At 43.3% G+C, this 13,340-nt stretch overlaps 1 protein-coding gene across 1 annotated transcript in view; it reads left to right on the forward strand.

Annotated features, from left to right (window-relative positions):
- Positions 1-13,340, forward strand: part of B3GLCT (beta 3-glucosyltransferase) — a 267,570-nt gene that overhangs the window by 117,517 nt on the left and 136,713 nt on the right. The window contains exons 3-4 of the mRNA XM_069969884.1: positions 3,018-3,054; positions 7,072-7,181. Coding sequence (XP_069825985.1) covers positions 3,018-3,054; positions 7,072-7,181 — 147 coding nt within the window. The remainder of the gene's footprint in view (positions 1-3,017; positions 3,055-7,071; positions 7,182-13,340) is intronic.

Raw genomic sequence — 13,340 nt, forward strand, 5'->3', positions numbered from 1 at the left:
GTGGGGCACTATATGGGGGCACTATATGGGGGCATTGGATACTATGTGGGGCACTATAATGGGGGATTGGATACTATATAGGGCATTTTTGGCGGGATTGGATACTGTATAGGGCACTATTCAGTCAGCAGCATGTGGTGACTGTAGGGGAGTGGCTATGGAGGGTTGCTATGGGGGCGCGGCTATGGAGGGTTGCTATGGGGGCGTGGCTATGGAGGCCCGCTATGGGGGCGTGGCTATGGGGACCACGGCGCACATGTCCCTCTTTGCTCTTTGCAAAAGTTGGGAGGTATGCTATAATAGTCTAGAATTGTGGCACGAATGCCGCATAGAACCCTATAGGAACATCTGAAATTGCAGACAGCTGTGGATGTACGTCCAGAACCTGTCCGGAATACTTGATGCACTTCTGCAAGCCCTATCGGCAATCAATCTCTTGTTTGGCTGAAGGCAGCAATATACCTTCAGCAACAAGAGGCTGCTCTCTCTGCACACACATCCCCTCCAGCATTGCAGCACTTGAGTGTCATCACTGGTGCGCTCTTAGGGTCAGAAGAGCGTAGAAGCCTGAGCACGCTGCAGTTGTGCAGCAGGTAAGTATGTTTTTTTTTGTTTGTCCCCCCCCCCCCCCCCCCCCGTTCTATTTTTACAGTCAGGAAATACTGATGGTTTCCTGAAACCTCCTGAAAAACGTCCATGACCCATGCAGTAGGCCTGACGGGATTATATAATTATGGTAATGTCAAATGTATATAAGGTGTCCCACCACGAGTGTTGCCATTGGTTACACCCTTCGTAAAACCTGTACTTTTTGAGTGTAAGTGGTGATGTAGTAGTACCAGAGTTTCGCCACAAAATGTTATCACAAGTGTTTATGCTCGGTTGTTGCACAGCTGTAGTACTTAAAGCGAATCTGTACCCACAGTCTGCCCCCCCCCCCCCCCCCCCCCCAAAACGGCTTGTACCTTTAGATAGCTGCTTTTAATCCAAGATCTGTCCAGGGGCTGCAGGTTTAAAAGTTGTTTTTTTTTAAGACAATAACTGCATCACCTGCCGAACGGACCCCAGGTCAGATCTTGGCTTAAAAGCAGCTATCTGAAGGTACAAGTTGTTCGGGGGGTCAGATTGTGGGTACAGAGTCTTTTTAAGGGGTTATTGTTTGTTTGTGTGTCACATGGATCTGTACGCAATGAGAGTACTCTCTTCTTCCATCCTATCATCTCTCTCCTCACCCACTCACAGCACACCTTACAGGGGCTGTAGAAAGGAAGTCACATGGGTAGAGGAAGTGTAGGATCTTTTGTCTTTAGTCTCTGTAGAGGAAGGACACAAGCCTGAATGCTCTCTACAGCTGTCCAGTAAGGCCCTGGCCTCTGCCAGGTCCCCAGTCTAAGTTGTGTTCAAGACGTGGAACCCATGTATCTAGACACAGTTTTCCCTCCAGTAAGCGTTTTCTACACTATGCAGTGTTAAGCTTCCACTAGAGAGGACAAGTCAGGGATCATCTCAACCCATGCCGTGAATCAGAAGAGATGCAGGACGGTATCCATAAGCAAGTAAAGGAACTGATCCAGATAGAGCAAAGTTGCTAGAAGCCTATGAACTCTATCTCGCAGCCCGGGTGTAAGCAGGAAACCCTCAGCATTCCGCTTATCCCAGGTAACAAGGTCTGGGGCTTGTGTCACCCTCTAGGATGGGTCACTCGACACTGGTGGGCAATAGGTGGTGCAAAGACCAAAGAGTCAAAACACAGGCACAAGTATTCTCTCTTCTAAAGTTTTCTTCTATTTCGAACTCCGAAGTCCCGGCAGAGCATAGTACTATTTGGGTTGGGACTCTCACGACATCCTCCTCTCTACTCTCCTGATCCTCTTTTATACCTCTCAGCAGGCAACTCAGTCCACACGACTGTACCACTCTCTATACACTCACTACAGATCTGGATCCTAAATTATAAAGTGTCTTATCAAGTGTAAAGTATTCTGTCAATGCAAAGCTGTATTATCTGCTGCCTACCTCAAGTATTTTCAGAGTAAACCAGATTTTATTTATGGTAAAAAAGACTCTGTGATTCCTCTTCAAGCACCGACACAGTACACACACAAACTCCTTGGGTCACCTCACCTTTCTGTGGATGACAGTGCCAATAGTCTGGGTGGGTCACTACTCCACTCCGGACCACCGTGATAAATACCCAAGTGACCCCACAATAACCCGGCAGGACAATGTCCACAGTACCTGTGTACCCAACCAGCACTGGCGTCACGACATAACATCATTAGGCACGGCTATATCTCGGCCTACCGCCATAGAGCTGGCGTCACACCTAACAATCTGGCAACTGACCGGCCGTGTCGCCTCCACACCGGGGGTGTACTAGCACCACTTATACATTTATTATGTTTAACTATTATTAATATAAAAACCATTAACTCTTTTAAATTAGCTTTGTTTTAGAGCCATACGTCTTTCTGTTGGATCTTGGGGTAAATTTTGATTATTTTGATGTTCAGTGTTCAGGGAGGAGGGCTGGAAACCGCTATTTCCATCATGTCTGGTCAGCCAGAGCTTTAAAGAGAATGTATCACCAGGTACATCGTCTTTAAGCTGAACCCACTGATCGAACTGCGCCATCACGGGGAAGCGGCGCCATTCATTCTAAGGGAATTCCCTCCCACTGTGGGCGGCTCGGCGTACCTCCAGCGCTTGAGCACCGGCCGGTTCCGGTGCATAGAACGGGGCCGTGCACAGGAACCGGGCCACGGTCCAAAAAACGGACCGCGGCATCGGCTTCCCCGTTCGATCTGTGGGTTCAGCTTAAAGAGGATGATGTACCTGGTGGTACATCCTCTTTAACTGTCCAGGCATGATGGGAATTGTAGTTTTGCGACAGTTGGAGGGTCACAGTTTGATGCCCCTGTGTAATAGGGTGCAAGGGCATGTGGGATGAATGTGTCACTTTTTGTATCTCATTGTGATGATTTGATTTTTTTGTTTTTGTTTTGTTTTTATCACAGAATGCTGAAAGTGGATCACATGTGCCAGGGCCTTTGGGTAAGTTTATATTGCTTTTGATTTTGACTCTTACTGATCAGATTAATACAACATATTACAAATGTCTTTTTACTATACTATATTTTACTATATAGAGGGCATATGTATAGTCAAATCAAACACTACATAGAGAACTGTTTAACATTTTTATATGGGCCCTGCTCTTAGGAGCTTACAATCTATGAGGAAATAGGGGACACAAGAGCTTACAATCTATGAGGAAATAGGGGACACAAGAGCTTACAATCTATGAGGAAATAGGGGACACAAGAGCTTACAATCTATGAGGAAATAGGGGACACAAGAGCTTACAATCTATGAGGAAATAGGGGACACAAGAGCTTACAATCTATGAGGAAATAGGGGACACAAGAGCTTAAAATCTATGAGGAAATAGGGGGACACAAGAGCACTGAGGGCCACAATCGCAAGAGCTTAAAGGGGTACCCAAGCGGGGGCATTTTTTTCCTGGGTGAGTGGACATCGTTTCCCTCAGCCACCTCCTCCCTAGTCCCAGGGAAAAAATGCCTCCCCGCTGGAGTACCCCTTTAAAATCTATGAGAAAATAGAGGCACATGAGGAGGGAGGACCCGAATGGCAAGAGCTTATAATCTATGAGAAAATAGGGGAATATAAGAGGACTGAGAGCCCTGATCACAAGAGCTTATAATGTATGAGGAAATAGGGAGACACGAGGAGTGAGAGCCCTGATCACAAGAGCTTACAATGTATGAGGAAATAGGGGCACACAGGGGGAATGAGGGCCCTGATCACAAGAGCTTACCCTCTATGACGAAATAGGGGGACACAGGAGGAATGAGGACACTGATTACAAGAACTTACACTGTATGAGGAAATAGGGAGATACAAGAGGAGTGAGGACCCTGCTCAAAAGAGCTTACACTCTATGAGGAAATAAGGGGGGGGGCACAAGAGAAATGAGGACCCTGGTCACAAGCTTACAATCTATGAGGAGATAAGGGGCAGAGGAAGAGTAAGGACCCTGCTCACAAGAGCTTACAATCTATGGCCCCTTTCCCACTGAGCAAGAATGTCGGAATCCCGCCGCACTCAGTGTGCTGCTTTGAGTGAAGGAGAGTGTAATCTACTGGGGCATGGACCCCAAAAAAACACCTATGTTCCCTATTGGTAAAATATAACTTTTAATGAAAACGTAAATAAAATAAAATGGTAGATAAATTTGACAAACAGTGAACAACGCAAAATGTGAACAGTGAGTTAAAAGACTTTGGACGATCTGCCTTAATACTGATTGATAAACAATGAATACCCAGAATAGGAGTGCACCAATGAACGGTCAGTACTCACTTCTGAGTCACCACAAACAATTTACTAACCCAAAAGGGGATAAAGCAAGACACCCCTAAGGGTATAGATGCCTCCTATTCTAAGAAAGTATACATATATAAATAAATGTATAAAGGTGACACTGTGACTGGGTTTGCCTATCTCAGCCCCCGAGCGATTTTGCGCGTTACGCTCAGCTAACTAGCCCCCCGTACTATCAGTAACAGTGTCACCATGTGCGGCAGCGTACAAAGTATCAAAACAGCCCAGCGTCTAGGCGCTGGGCTGTTTTAATACTTTGTACGCTGCCGCACATGGTGACACTGTTACTGATAGTACGGGGGGCTAGTTAGCTGAGCGTAACGCGCAAAATCGCTCGGGGGCTGAGATAGGCAAACCCAGTCACAGTGTCACCTTTATACATTTATTTATATATGTATACTTTCTTAGAATAGGAGGCATCTATACCCTTAGGGGTGTCTTGCTTTATCCCCTTTTGGGTTAGTAAATTGTTTGTGGTGACTCAGAAGTGAGTACTGACCGTTCATTGGTGCACTCCTATTCTGGGTATTCATTGTTTATCAATCAGTATTAAGGCAGATCGTCCAAAGTCTTTTAACTCACTGTTCACATTTTGCGTTGTTCACTGTTTGTCAAATTTATCTACCATTTTATTTTATTTACGTTTTCATTAAAAGTTATATTTTACCAATAGGGAACATAGGTGTTTTTTTGGGGTCCATGCCCCAGTAGATTACAGTTTAATGATACCTCCTACTGGACTCTGGATTTAGTTATCCACTTTGAGTGAAGGAGAGGGCGCGTGCGTGTCTGCTTCCTCCCCTTTCCGCTCAAAGAAATGAAATGTAATTTCTTGGAGCGGAGAGCTGCGACAGCAGAGGAGTGCGCACCCTCTCCTTCACTCAAAGCAGCACACTGAGCACGGCGGGATTACGCGGCGGAGAGCTCTGCCGGGGAATTCCGACGTTCTTGCTCAGCGTGAATGGGGCCTATGAGGAAATGAGAAATACAAGAGGAGTGAGGACCCTGATCACAAGAGCTTACACTCTAAGAGGAAATAGGGAGACACAAGATGAGTGAGGGCCCTAATCACAAGAGCTTACAATCTATGAGGAAATAGGAGGACAAAAGTTACATTACTTGTTTCTCACAGTGGTCCAGCCATCTTTTATACTACATAGGGTAGTTTATAAAGCTGCGGAGGCCAGTCCCCAGCCATATCTATGTAAGAACAGGCATGAAGGACGTTGGGGTGTAAGAAGATTGTGGATTGTATTCTGTAAGCAAATGGTGACCGCTGCTATGACTGATATGGGGGTGCCCAGGGTATTAGTATAATGGCTGGACAGGATTAGCCTGGCTGCTGATTATATTGGAGGGGGGTGGCGGTAAGAGAAGGTTGGTGTTGGAAAGTTATACAGCTTTGTAAAAAGCATTTCAGTTCCTATTACCTGCTGTATGTCCTACAGCATGGGTCTCCAAACTGCGGCCCCCCAGCTGTTGCGAAACCACAACTCCCATCATGCCTGGATAACTAAAGCATTGGATTTGGCTGTCCAGGCATGATGGAAAATGTAGTTTTGCAACAGCTGGAGGGCCGCAGTTTGGAGACCCATGTCCTACAGGAAGTGGTGTATTCTGTCCAGTCTGACACAGTGCTCTCTGCTGCCACCTCTGTCTGTGAAAGGAACCCCAGGAGAGGTTTTCTCCTGCACTGGACAGTCCCTGTCCCAGACAGAGATGTATATCACTGGGTATTTAGATCAAAACAATGGCATTACATGTGGTATACAAAGGTATCACTGCGTCAAGTAAATTAAAACAGTAAAATGCTCTTACCTTCCCTGCACCAGCGCTGGTGGCTGCACACCGCAGTTCTGGTCCCCCAGTCAGTGGGCATAGTGGGGGCCTGACTCAGCCGCTGAGTGGACTTCACACGTCATCCACTCAGACCAGGAATTGGCTGGGGACCAGGGCTTCGGTGTGCAGCCACCAGCGCTGGTGCGGGGGAGGTAAGAGCCTTTTATTTCTTTTATCCTCCCCAGTACTTGCTAAAAAAAAAAAAGGGTCTGGCTGGACCTTTCATTTAAGAAGTAAAGGAAAGGTCAGAGTTGGCAACTAGCCAGACAGCTATGGTTGTGCCATACATTAGATTAAAAATATTAGGCTTAGGTAGGTTACCACACTAGACAGGAATAGCTGTCTTCCTTGGGTTCACTGCAGGGCATGGATATGGCAGTCCTACCTGCAACAATGCTATTTGTATTGGCCGCTCTGCAGTGTTTTTTTTTTTTTTTTTTTTTAAGCTTATGCTTTCATGGATAATATGGAGTCAAAGAAGTAATCAAAGGTTTTGGTAAAAATTGCGAATAGAAATGTCCCAAGGTTATATTGCCTAATATGTAGTACAGCCTACTTGTAAATATTCTTGATCAGTTGTAGTACACACACAGATACAGTAGGTGGCAGTGTTGCTATTGTTTTCATACTATGCATTGCTATAAACATTTGTATCTCTCATTGATGCTTTTAGTTGTGTTAGTGGTTTGTTTGTTTTTTTGTTTTTTTACAAACTGCAAAATATATTATTGAGAATTCTTTTCTGATTAGTATCACACAAGTTTTTTTTTTTTTTTTTTAAGTAATTTTCTGCTTTATTTCTGAATGGTGCCTCATGTTTTATTCTAGAACTGGGAGAAATTGTCTTTGTGATACAGAGCCAGAGTAATTCATTTCACAAAAAGCGAGCCAAAGACCTGAGAGAAAACATCTTAAAACAGGCTGCAGAAATCGGCAAGGTAGGTGTACGTCCTGTGTTCCTGGGCGCTCTGATCCTGGAACCTGAAGCTCAGTATTCTTAGCACTTATAAAGTCACCCTCTAAATTATTAGCACCCTTTAAAAAAAAAGTTGGCCAGAATAGAATAAGTTCCCAACAAGAAGGTGCAGCACCCGCCAGCAATAATTCAATAACATTATTATCCACACGGCCCTCGAGTCTCCATCATATGACCATGTAGATTGAATAAAGGCATTCAATTATTGTGGTCATTTTTTTTTATTGTGGTCATTTGTTTCTATGTCTGCCTTCTGGGCAGACCCATTTCCATGCACACATATTGCCCATGGGTCACAGCAGAAGTGGGCTTTCTAGTTGGCAAGCCCAACAGTACCCTATAGCCTGCCCTCCATGTCAGTGCCCTGTGTAGTGGTCTTAAGGTTGTCTTATATCTCTTCTATCTTTCAGCAGATCACTGGTCACAGCTCTGCCATGTGCCCAACTTTTTCTCCAAGATAGTTGACAAATGAAAGCATATGTATTCATGTTTCCCAGACTCCCTAGGGCTTAATCCAGCTTCTTCAGCCACCAGTAATTAAATGCAGAATGATATATATATATATATATATATATATATATATATATATATATATATATATATCTACATACACAATGTATTTTCTGACGTATTAGACTACTTTTTAACCCCAAACAATCTTCTTAGAAGTTGGGGGTCGTCTTATACGTTGGGTATGGTCGACGCATACAGTGGGGGAGCTCAAAATTGGCCGCATTCTCACTGTATGCTGCAATCCCTGTAAAAAAAAAAAAACAACAAACAGTTAACAAACAGGTTAACAGTTAACCTGTTCTCAGCAGTCGCACGTCTCTCGTCCCAAAGAAGCTCAAAGACACTTGGCTGCCGGGAGAGCTTTGGGGATCTCTGGCGCAGACAGTGTGCGTCACTGTCTGTGCTGGGAAAGGGACGAAAGACAAGCAGCTGCTGGGAACGGGTGACAGGTGAGCTAACGTTTTTTTTTTGTTTTTTTTCCTGTTAACTGCAGCTAACCCCTCCCTGACCGTAGCAGGGCTCCAACGAGTAAACCCTGCTGGTGGCAGGGGTTAACATTTTCCGGCGTTAAAGGCGAAACCCCTTACAATCATCTTGAAAGTCAAGGATCGTCTTATACGCCCAGTCGCCTTATACACGTGAAAATATGGTGTGTGTTTTTTGTGGGTGTATATATATATATATATATATATATATATATATATATATATATTATATTAGAAGCGGCACTCATCAACTTGGTAGAGATGCTTTATTTCAGGTCAGGTAGCAGACAAAACATAGTGCAATCCAATAAAACTAAGTTACGGTTGTTTCACGCCGTATGCGCTTTCTTGGGTGGGAGCCCGAGGAAGCGCATACAGCGTTAATTGATTGAAGCAGATTGCAGCATAGTTTTATTGGATTGCCCTATTGTATTGTATTGTAATTTTATTGGATTGCATAAGTGTATGCTGATTCGTTCCCGACATGCGTGCCGTCTGTCAAAACTTGTGAAACCAAACAACTATAAACTCAAATGCGACAAAAATTTCTGAACTGGCACAGATTTAAATATAGGTAAAAATAGGAGTAGTTATTATCATGGAATTACCAATGAAGGGGTCGAAAAAAATTCTGGATACCTTGTAAAGAAGTGATCAAAGGTTACCTGTCATAAGGAAAAACTTTTCACATGTCACAGAGACCATTCAGGAGATCGGTTTCTTCCCCCGCCTGTGTGACCTGGACAGCTCCATAGACTTACATTGTGCGGTTGTCCAGGCCACATAACACGGGACATAGCAGCATTCTCCTAGTCGGTTACAGTCTGAAAACTCAGACTTTGACTGATAGAAACTTTTTACATGTCAAAAGTTTTTCTTTATGACAAGTATGCTCAACTAACATAGTTATACTTGTAGGATTAGCTGTGCTGCTATTTACTATACAACTTTGCAGCATTTCAGACAAACACTTCATCAGGCTTGTGCTAGTGCTGTCTATTGTTTCTGTATAGAAGTAAATGGCTCTATTCATGTATAGTACCTTTACAAATCCAGCCCTCCTGATGAAGTTTAGGTATCAAAGTTGGGGGGGAGGAGGGGAGCACAATCCAAACGTAAGATTGTGCACCAACCTACAGACGTGCCTGGAGAATTTTTAGCATTTTAAGGAACAACACTATGTTTTTGGCACTAGATGGCGATGTTGTATTCCACATTTGGGTAGTGGCACACAAACAGTGCTGCAAGTTTAGATTACTTTTCTGTAATGGTATATAATGAGTCAAAACCGCAACTTAAGCTTTTTATGTATCTTTCTCTACCATTTTAATAATCATAATTTAAAAAAAAATATCTATTAACAGTAATACCTTGGTTTTCGAGCTCTTCTGAATTCGTACTGTTTTTAAATGAAAATTTACCTGGAAGTAATGTTCGGAATTTGAACTTTGCCCGGTATCTGAATGTTTTTGCGAGCACGATTTTAGCACTGGAAAGCCTTCACAGTACTGCTGGAGTGCATATACAGTACAGTAGTAGTACAGACAGTGCACCACCATCTCCCATCCTGTACTGTATAAGACTGCTGGAGTGCATATACAGTACAGTAGTAGTATAGTGAGTGCACCACCATCTCCCATCCCGTACTGTATAAGACTGCTGGAGTGCATATACAGTGCCGTAGTAGTACAGACAGTGCACCACCATCTCCTATCCTGTACTGTATAAGACTGCTGGAGTGTATATACAGTACAGTAGTAGTACAGTCAGTGCATCACCATCTCCCATCCTGTACTGTATAAGACTGCTGGAGTGCATATACAGTACAGTAGTAGTACAGGCAGGGCACCACCATCTCTCATCCTGTACTGTATAAGACTGCTGGAGTGCATATACAGTACAGTAGTAGTAGTACAGTCAGTGCACCACCATCTCCCATCCTGTACTGTATAAGATTGCTGGAGTGCATATATAGTACAGTAGTAGTACAGGCAGTGCACCACCATCTCCCATCCGTTACAGTGCTGGGTTGGGGGGGGGGGGGACTCTATACAGTAAAAGAAGTGAAGAATTGGTAACTACTGTACTATAATTGCTGCTTTTGTTGAACATTTCTTGTTTTATATGTCCTGTACATTATATAGTGCTGCTCTGTACTGTACTGTACTGATTACACTGGGCACTTATCAACGTAATAAATGATAGTGTAGTTAATTTTTGGCTGAGTTGGGGACTATGGGTTTGCACAAGCCCTGGTCCCAGCACAGTTACATATCACTAGTTCTGCTACAGATATTCAGCCTCCCCTGATGTCCAGTCTAATGCATGTTAGCATTGAAATTGGGGAAGCTGACTGTGTCAGTAGAGCTGCAGCTGCGGCACAGTGTAGCAGAGCAAGTGGGGATAACTGTTAGTCACTATGTATTTGTGAAGTAGCCCTTTGTCATTCAGTAAAGCTAATCTTTCAGAGAAGTGACGTGTCATGATGTTTTCTTTTTCTATGGTGAGCACAATCTGCTATGAATTTTCCCCCTGCAATCCTCTTACAAGGTGACTTCCTCCACTAGGCGGCGCCAGAGAGCATTTCTCTTTCATCTGGGGGATGGCTACTGGCTACTTTGCATATTATTTTCTCAGTGGAGCATTGCATGGCCTATAAGACTCAACGTTCTCTTCAAGAAGAGCCATTACTCCCTCTGCCCACCGTTTCAGTATAATTCATGTAATAATGGCGCTCACCACCCGAGCAGTATTTACTAACCCTTACAACGCCCCTGACTGATTAGTGATGCAGAGCTGGAAGGCAAAGTACTTTGTCATATAATTCACTAAGAGAGCAAAGACTGTGAAGTCAATGTTCTCTTCAGGCTCTGCTTACTCCAGTGTCGTGTTTCTGTCAGACTATGACAGCCAGAACTGTTCAGTCTTTGCCACTGTTTTGCCTGCAGAAAAGCTGAATAGAAGTATAATCCATGCAAATCAATTTCATTCCTTGCCATCTATCTGAATAATACAAGCGTACGGGTGTCCTGTATTTGTTTGTACAAGGATTTGACATCCTACCATCTTGCTTCATGTTGGTACAAGAATACACCAAGAAGTTTGTCATCTCCCTCTTCCCTTATTGTGAAAGTTCTTTTACAGGGGTCAGATATGGTGCGGACTGACTTCAGCGGTTGCAGATTGACGTTTGGCAGTATATTATACTGCCAGCTTCATGAGGGAGGTTTTAATACATTTTTAAGTTTTAAGAAAAATTGGCATGGAATCTGCACGGCAATTGCCCCGTGATGCAGAATCCACTGAAAGTCCAGTTATGCTGCATGTTTATTGTAGATTTTTTTTGTCTATTGACTTCAATAAGAAAGTCAGAATTTTTCAAGAAATCCACAGCAAAATCTGCATATGGGGATTTCAGATACATAGATTTATCTGTCAGTAAACTGCTGTAAAGGAAGAGCAGCAAATCTGCACACTTTGGTATCAATATCCCGCTATGATTTAGATGGAGAAATTCTGCATAAAAGAAAAAGACCACTTGGTCCATCTAGTCTGCCCTTTTAGTATTTCCTTTCTTATTATCTAAGGATAGATATATGTTTTCCCATGCAGGTTTACATTCAATTACTGTAGATTTACCAACCACAGCTGCTGGAAGTTTGCTCCAAGTATCTACTACTCGATCAGTAAATATAGGTAAAAAGTTAAAGTTAGGTGCAGCTCACCAGTCCCTTGAACAAGGGTAGGAAATGAGCGAACCTGGAGCATGCTCGAGTCGATCCGAACCCGATCGTTCAGCATTTGATTAGCGGTGGCTGCTGAACTTAGATAAAGCCCTAAGTCCCTATGCGGAAAACATGGATATAGTCATTGGCTGTATCCATGTTTTCCAGACAACCTTAGAGCTTTATCCAAGTTCAGCAGCCGCCACTAATCAAATGCTGAACGTTCGGGTTCGGATCGACTCGAGCATGCTCAAGGTTCGCTCATCTCTAGTAGGGAACCTTGGTTCTCCGGCTGTTGCAAAACTACAATGCATAGTCTACAGGTAAAAAAGTACTTTAAAAACGCAATATGTTCTCTTCTGTTTGATTACGCAAAATCAGCAATCTGGGTCAGAGAAGCGATAGACAATATGATATAGTTATACATGCATAGTAATTCCAATGAGGGTGCATTTCTAAGGAACTACATTTCTATGTAGTTTACATTTATTTACTACACTTATTGGTGCGCAGGTTGTGGAGAGCAAAAAAATAATTGCCCATAAGTCTGGCCGACACAATCACTGGCTATGCATTTTTAACTATATCATATTGAGTGTTGCTGCCTGGACCCAAGTTGCTTTTTAGTTTTTTATGCACGTTTTATATAATTACTTGTGTAGATTTTATTCATGAGTGATTTTCAGTAATCAAATGGGAAAGAACATCCTGAATTTTTGCCATGGATTTTTGTGTAATGTGCCACCAGCACTTGTGAGAAGATTTTAGTTTAAGTCTCAAAACAAATGTTTTAAAGATGAAAAATAGATTTTTTTCCTGTCATTTTTTGAGATTGTAACTACCGATAGATAAAAGGAGGTTTTGCAGCACTTCTTACCCATGTGGATTCAGTCAAGGGGGTTTGGGGGGGTGGGGGGTAGTGCAGTCTCCAGGCCACAGCATTGGCGGCAGCAGCTGTGTCAGAAGCATTTAGCCTTTTTCTACTAATTTACTCGTGGGCAATGTCATTACCAGCAAATAATGTTAAATTAACAGGAGAGGGGATATATACTATATCTTTGCAATTTACTTCAATTTACTTTTTTTTTTTTTTTTTTTCCTGTTTTCTATATGAAATACAACTCTATCAATCCAAACACTAGGTTTCTCACTTGGTAAACTGCAGTCAAGGCTCCGTCACTAAGGCCAGTCAATCTTTAGTAACAGAAAAAAATCTCATACTGTGAATCCCTTATTGTCATTCTGAATAGGTTTACATACTCGCGGCAGAATCTTTATTCGCTGCGAATATGTAAACGCCACCCTTCTTAACCTGCGGTGGCCCGATGCATACCTTACCTGGTCCACGTTCTGGCATCCTCCTGTGGCTCCCGCCATCCTGACGTCCCGCTCAGCCAG

The sequence above is a fragment of the Dendropsophus ebraccatus genome, chromosome 5, assembly GCF_027789765.1.
Source record: "Dendropsophus ebraccatus isolate aDenEbr1 chromosome 5, aDenEbr1.pat, whole genome shotgun sequence".
NCBI classification, from domain to species: Eukaryota; Metazoa; Chordata; class Amphibia; order Anura; family Hylidae; genus Dendropsophus; species Dendropsophus ebraccatus.